This window comes from Zeus faber, assembly GCF_960531495.2.
Source record: "Zeus faber genome assembly, chromosome: 3".
Lineage (NCBI taxonomy): Eukaryota > Metazoa > Chordata > Actinopteri > Zeiformes > Zeidae > Zeus > Zeus faber.
The window spans coordinates 6,997,412-7,004,991 of NC_137190.1; the positions used below are offsets into that span (position 1 = coordinate 6,997,412).

The 7,580-nt window shown below is 52.0% G+C and overlaps 1 protein-coding gene across 2 annotated transcripts in view; it reads right to left on the reverse strand.

Moving 5' to 3' along the window:
• Nucleotides 1-2,449: 2,449 nt before the first annotated feature.
• Nucleotides 2,450-7,580, reverse strand: part of samd4a (sterile alpha motif domain containing 4A) — a 47,055-nt gene continuing 41,924 nt past the window's right edge. For both annotated transcript variants that reach the window (XM_079998294.1, XM_079998293.1), the window contains 2 exons: nt 5,964-6,047; nt 2,450-3,603 (listed from right to left, as the gene is read on the reverse strand). In XM_079998294.1, the coding sequence (XP_079854420.1) occupies nt 3,575-3,603; nt 5,964-6,047 (113 nt within the window). In that variant the 3' untranslated portion in view covers nt 2,450-3,574. The remainder of the gene's footprint in view (nt 3,604-5,963; nt 6,048-7,580) is intronic.

The window sequence follows — 7,580 nt, forward strand, 5'->3', positions numbered from 1 at the left end:
GTAAAGGTGAGTAAATGTTAATGTAACACTGATGCTCCTCTACCTTTGGCCTGAGACGCTGCCGGAAACCCACGTGCAACTAACTTTCTGGCCACGAAAACGACCTCGTCCGCCCGGGAGATCACGGTTCCAAACACCACACACCACGCTGTTTCGCCGGCGGGTTTACTGGAAACCGAACCTTGCGATCGGCATAACACGACGAGCCCGCTTCAACCCCGAGGATGGAGTCACGCTGACGTGGCGGCAGGCTAAGCTTCCTGTCACTAAAAAAAAACAACAAAAAAAAACCCTTTCATATTAAGCTGATGGATACACATAGATTATGCATAAAAAAAAAAAAAGAATAAAATACAAAGTCAAAAAATAACTATGTTAATATTTGAGATGTATGTATGGTCACCAGCCATAACATGTTAATACATATGGTACTTTAAATAATAATACACCTAAATGAGTACAAGAATCACCTCCGCAACCATTATGAAAAAAAAAAAAAAAAAAAAAAAAAAAAAAAAAGAATAAATAATTGTTTGAATTCTACTTAAGAGTATTGACTCGTGTGGCAGTGACACTGGAAGACTCTGGATACAACATCCCAATGCTTTTTCACCCCAAATCAGGAGCATCCGTGTAATCCCCCCCCCCAAAAAAAAATCTACGCACTGTATCAAACCCATTATGTCCAACATCCCATTCACTGTTTAATAATAATTATAATAATAATATAATTATCATGAATATTGTTACTATTATTATTGTTAATAATAACAATTATATTAATATTATTATTGTTATAATAATAATAATAATGATGATAATAATCGATCGAATAATGTCGATCCATGCCAGGTTCCCATAGCAGGCCTCTGATTCAGTGGAATCCTATTTCAACACACCCACACCCAGAAATAAGAGCTCATGTCGACCGCTCTCCCGGAGCATCACACCCAAAAACGGGCTGTGAACACCGCAGACACATCACAGACGCCGTCAGTGGTTCTCTGGCCGCTCCTCAGCAAACACCCCAAGGCTGCAATGGAGTGAGAGGTTTGACACAGTTCTGTTTGCTGAATAAGTGACAGGAAATGAAGGTTCCCCCCCTAGTGCCGCCCCCTGGTGGCGGGGGAGGGCTCTGTGTTTCAAAACACCCCCCCCCCCCCCCCCCACCGGGATTTGACGTTTTGCAAAGTGTCGCGGTCGAGTGTAAAATTTCAGCTTTGGCCGGTAGCTGCGTCTACAGTTCCTCTCCTCAGTCTGATCCAGATCTATTGCACAAACGGACGTAGTTTTGGGGACGCGCACATCGCCGTAGTCGTTCAAACATAGTTAGTGTATCACAGCATCAAGTGCAGAATACATAGGAAGTCCTTAAGAATCACAAGAAACTAAATACAAAAAAAAACCCTCCCGGTCACATTTCAGAACCGTTTCCAAAGCGGTTTGAAACTGCAAAAAAAACCAAACGCTTTTATTTTCCAGCCATCGGCACCGTCACCTCGTCCGAAGCCACAGGGCGGGGACACGCAGAGTGACTGAGGCCCCCCCCCCCGGCTTATCTTCAAAGTCAAGCTGTCACTTTAAAGGGAGAATCAACCCAGGATAAATATTAAGACACGGAATAAACAGTTAGAAATTCTGAAGCACAAAACGACTCAAAACTCAAAAACAGGCGGGCGCTGACCCAGTGGACTGTTTGAGGCGGCGCGCTTTGTATTTGTGCGGCCCCTGAAAAGAAAAAAGCGGAAAAAAAAAAAAAAGAATCGTTTTTTTACAAAAGTGCCCGTGTCCGGGAGCGGGTGTGACCAGCGGGCGGAGGCGGGCGCTCGGCAGGCAATCTCCGGGATCACGACCCTTCACCGATTGACCGCGGCGGCCTCTTTTCAAATCTCCACGTGGATTCAAACGAGCCAATCAGAACGCGCACATCCTCACATCCTCACATCTTGCATTTCCATTCACTCCTCTTCCTTCCTGATAAGAAGATTGACATTTCCGTGAGCAAAAAAAAAACAAAACAAAAAAAAAACAAACAAACAAAAAAAAACAAACGGATGCAGTTAAAGCAGGTCTCGCCGCCTTTGGGAAAAAAAAAAACAAAAACAAAAAAAAAACCCTCCGCCCCATAATAACCTGAACATGTTCACACAGATCCCGACGACGTTATCCCCGCGTTCATCTCCCGTTTAAAAATGTATAAAAACGATGCGTTCGTGGTTGCCGTGCCTACAGAGGCTATAAACCCAGAGAACGTCCTGTACCCGCCGCGGAGACGCCGCGGGTCGCCCGCCCTCTCCCGCCGTCGCCCGCCGCCCTCCTCGCCCCGATCGGACGTCAATCCTTCCCGACCGCCTCCATCGATCGGAGGTCCCGCCTCCGATCCCCGCCCGCCACCCCCCCCCCCCCCCGCTCCCTTTTTTCCACCTTCGCTCACACATCCACTTCCCTTTCCCGAAACCACTACTCTCCCACCCGGTTTGATTCCTCCTACTTTCCGCGTCTTTTCCACTCTTTCTCTTTCTCTCTCTTCCCGCTTTCGCACATTTCGCCACCGCCGTGTGTGTTTTTTTTTGTTTTGTTTTTTTCTTTCTTCACGCCCCGCCCTTCCACCGCTCTCTCGCTTTCCTGTTAGGTTTCAAGCCGGCATAGCTTGGCTATTGGCGAGTTAAATAAAGAATATAAGCACATTGGTTGTAAACTAACATGATAGCTACTCGAGGGAACGTGAAGCCTGCTGTGGGTGGAGGCCGGGGCTTTTTCGCGGAGACGTCGCGGCATCCAGACCTGAAGTTCACACGTGTTTTCTGTACCCTTTGTAGCATCATTATGTAAACAATACATACATCACATACATACAATACAAAACGAATAAATGATATTAGCCTCCGAATACTGAGTGAGAAGCTTTCCCAAGGACCTCTGAGAACTCGGTCCTCGTTCACAACGCATCCGTCTGATTCCTTTAGGTTTTGCACATCTCGTCTCGCCGTTTGGGTCTGAGGTACTCGTAGTGTTTGGTAAAATGACCGACCGCCGACGGCGGTGCGGTGGGGCCGGGGTTTCTGGGGTTAGGCGGTGGGTGGGTGGGGTTTATTTATTTTTTTTGTTGTTTTTTTTGGGAGGGAGTGGGGGGAGGAGGGGTTGTTTCACTGCAAGTCCACGGGCCAGCCAGGGCCCTGATCCACGCCCAGGACTCCTCCGCTTGACTGGGGCTGGCGGGGAGTTCAGTTCCTCTTTCCGCCTACCTGGGGGCGCCCTCCACACACTCTCCAGGCCGACGCTCGCCTCCCTCCTCAGTCAGACCCGGGATGAACCGCAAGCACGCCGGGATGGCAGGAAGCGTGTTTTTCCAAACCCGATGGAACATGCCAATGTGAAAGCTCGTGTTAGCCCAGCGCCTGCGGATTGGCCCTCGCGCGGCGCCCCCGGACCCCGCCCGGTCCCGCGTGGTGGAGCTCTACCGTCGGCTACAGGGTGAGGTGGAGCGGGAACGGCCGGTGACCTCCAGGTGAAGTGTCGCGCGAGAGCCCCAGGCACCTGCGCCGCCCCGCCGCTCTCCCTCGGGGTCCTCATTTCATATCGTCGACGTGCGATCGGCACCATCTGAAACGGGGGAGACGGAAAACATTCGTGAGCCAAAAAAAAAAAAAGGCCGAAACGAGGAGCCCGCCGCCTCTGCCGCAGCCTTCGTCGGACACTGAAGTGGGGGCTCCCGCTCGTCGCCGCGGAAAGTTTTTTTCTCTCATCTCCCCGATCAAACGGCCACCTCAGTGTGTTTTAGGGCGAAAGGGACTTGACTTATTTGGGATTTGACCGCACCGGGCTTTTCCCTGTGATTACGGAGCGAAGCGTCTATGAATCATCGAACGGCGAGGGGCCCCGGGCGGAGCAACAAACCATCTGTCAAAATAGTGATAAAGAAAACAGCACGTTAACAGCTGCCGCCCCCGGCGCGACCCGAGGGGAAAATGTGATCAAGCTTAAGGCTGTAATGGAGGTTATGATTCAAAAAAATGATAAACGCCCCCGTCGTGACAGCGAGGCAGCGCCGCGGTGACGCTGGAAGCGGCTGATTTTGGGGGTGGTCCCAGCCGCGTACATTAACCTCAAACATGTTCGGCGGGGCTGCCGCTGAACGCGGTTGAAGCAAAGCGAGGCCATGGTCAAAATGTCTCCAAATGCCTTTTCGGTGATTTCTAACTTCCATGTGAAAGAGCCATCGCCTTCGTGACCGCCTCTATTCCCTTTGAGATCTTAAACTGTGACGTCAGAGCTGAATTCATCTGCAAAACTCAAATGGATTGTCCAGGAAAAAAAAAAGGCATTTTGCCTTGATTTTACCCAAATCCTTCATGTTTTCCCAGTAAATGTTCTGTTGATCGGCACTGTCTGGCTTTGTGAGACGTGGGCTTTTAGGGTCGATGGAGCAGGACAAAAAAAAAAAAAAAAAAAGAGCCGGAAGATCCAGTTTTGACTGAGTTGGCATTCCACAGTTTAGGACACGCCCTCCTGCTTTGCCCACCTCAGCTCCTGGACTTCCAGTGCTTCTAACCATAACACACACACTACAGACACACACTACAGACACACAGACACACACAGACACACACACACACACACACACACACACACACACACACACACACACACACACACACACAAAGCAGGGCTTGTCCAGCGCCCAGACACTGAGGCCCACTGTCTCGGCCTGGAAGCCCGGTGGAGCGGCGGCGGAGCGCTGGTGGAGCAGAAAGCTGAACTCCCACTTCACAGGGGAACACACCGACGCGGAGCGGCGCGGCGCGGGTCACCAGCTGAATCGCTGACAGGGCGGCACGACGCTCGGTTTCGCTTTGTGGGCGTCGACCGTGACGCTGGGGTGTGTTGGGGGGGGGGGGGGGGGGCGGTCCGGGCAGATCACAGCGCTGCACCTGACGGAGCCTTAATGCTCGCAGTGCTGCCTCGGCAGATGCTGGATCTGCTAAGCTGGGCGACTGAGCGCTGGTCACTCAGCTCTCACTGTCGGAGGCGGTGCACTGTGTGTTATTGTCTCAGAGTGGATTATTGATCGGAAAGCCGCCGTGCACCGCAGATTTTCGGCAGGTTGGCGCGGGAAAGGGGTCGATTCGCCGATCAGACGGAGGCGCGGCTGGGCTCAAGAATGTTCTGTGTCGGTGCTGATACTGGCGCTTGAGGTTATTCTGCATCGAAAACACCGGGTTAAAGGCCGTTTCTTTATATAATAAATATCTTGATCTGCCCAGCAAACTATTTACATGACGCGTTTACTTTGATCTTTAGTATTCTCTGACTCGCTGACGCCGAAGCGATCAACTACGAAGAGACAAATCAGTATCAAAATCAAGTCAATTTGGAATTGATGCATTATCAGTGCATTATCAGTGCATTATCAACACATTATCAGTGCAATCTCAATGCATCGAGTCCGCGCTTCGCCCTCTGTTGAAGTCCTGGCAGCTTTGGCCCCTGCGCTCGGCACCAACAAAACATGAACCGATGCCGATTCTGAATGACCTTTACCGTCGATGCGAGTTGAGATTCCGTTGCCGTGATGCTTGCTTTTGAGCCGTTCCTCTGCTCTTTCACGCCCCCGGCGAGGCGGGATATAACCATGGTCCGAAAGTCGCTTTGCCGCAGCGTCGCCAAACAAACGGAGGAATTCGGAATGAGCGAAGTGGACGTTTGGCGCACGGCGCGTCGGGTGGAGGTTCGTCTCGGCGTTTGGTCAAACTACACCGGTGACTTCACTGCGCTTGGACGGGAAACTGAACTTTCACCGCTTTTTTTTTTTTTTTACGGTGATGAAGGACATGGTAGGTCGGCGGCTTCAAGGTTTGTTTTGCCGTGACCGTCTCGACCGCGCCTTTGCTTGGTTGTCGCGACGGTGACCTGGCCAAATAAAGGCTGAAAACATAAATCCGTATTTGAATTGGTGTTTTTACCTCCCAAGGCGTGCTCCGTCATGCTCAGACACAGAGACTCAAGGCGGTTGTTGATGTCAGGCTCGGTCACCGGCAACTGAAGATCTGCAAAACAGGGACAAGGTTAAAGAGAGAAGCCACCAGATTATTTTGGTGAAAAAAAAATCCCACGTTTCATATTTATCCCATGTTTATCTAGCTGGCAAGAAACAGCCGTTCAATGGCGTGGTCCGCCCTTTCCTGCCATGAACGCTCTGATCAGGCACACGGAGGATGACGCAAATTTTACACAGCAGCGTTGTGGTCAGTCAACTGTCGATATGGATCAACGTCCCCAAAAAAGAAGGGCACCTTTGGATGAAAAAGTGTCCCCGCCCGCCTCTAGTGACAGAGGAAAAAAAAAATAAAAATACTCCAAATCAATTGATCAGAAATCTAAACTAAACAAATGAAAGCTGCAGTTTCAAACGGAATTCAGGGGCTCGAAGCGTCGTCCGCCCGACACAGACGCTCGGACGGATTACTGCTTTTAACCCAAGGTCAAAAACAAGATTCGGGGAACCTCAGTGTCGCGCCGGCGTGACTCTTTCAGGTTGCCCCTGACAAAATTACCAAAATCAAACCTGACTGGCAGCACTTCCTGCCGGCGAGGCGTTCCGCTCGCAAGGTCAACGCTGAACGGGTCAGAGTTCAGACGATCTTTGGGGGAACATTGTCAGCGCCGCTCAAGAGTCAACTCTCGTATCCTCCCCCCCCCCCCCTCCGGAAGGGAGCGGCCGGTCGCGGCGCCGGCCGCTTTTGTTCACAATCGATTTCGAATGGAAATACTGTCAATACGCGACTCGATTCAGCGATTCAAATCCCTCGACTGTGGTGACACAATGACGCTCGCTCAGCCGTGGCGAAACCCCCCGTAATCAGATTCAATCACACTGCCAATTAACTCCGCCCGACACTGGAAGATGCCGGCGCGTCAATGCAAAAAGTGCGATGAGCGAAGCCAATCGATAGAGAGACAGTTTTTCCACTGGGGGCCAGCAGGGGGTTGGGGGCGTGGCCCCATCTGCTCGGGGCGGAGGAGGGCGGATGGTAGGTGGTGTCTCCGGGCAGCTGTACGGCATAACAAACCCCCGACGTTTCTCCCCTCGGTTCCTCAGCTGTGTCATCAACGTGGGCTCGGCCCGGCGGCGAGGATCCCTTGCGGCCGGAGCGAAGGTTTTGAATTGGACCCGGCCGCGTCCACACCGAGCTATTTATAGATCCCTCATCCCGACCGCACCGCACGCTACCACGGCGCAAACAAACACATCCTCTCTTTTTCTCCGCCGCGACCGGGCTTAATCGCTCCCTTTCATCCGTCCGACGGCACCGAGGCGGGCAACAGCGGATGGTGCGAGAGAGCGAAATCGGACGGAGGGAGGGAGGGAAAGGGGTGAGGGGTCCACTCTTTCCAATCACACACCCTGGCCTGGGCCCAGCTGCAGCTACCCCAGCGGGCGTGCACTGTGTGTGCATGACTCTGCAGAGTTGTCAAGGGGAGGGGAGGGCGGGAGGGACCGAGAGCGGGAGGAGGAGCGGGCGGAGGGCGAGAGAGAGAGAGAGAGAGAGAGAGAGAGAGAGAGAGAGAGAGAGAGAGAG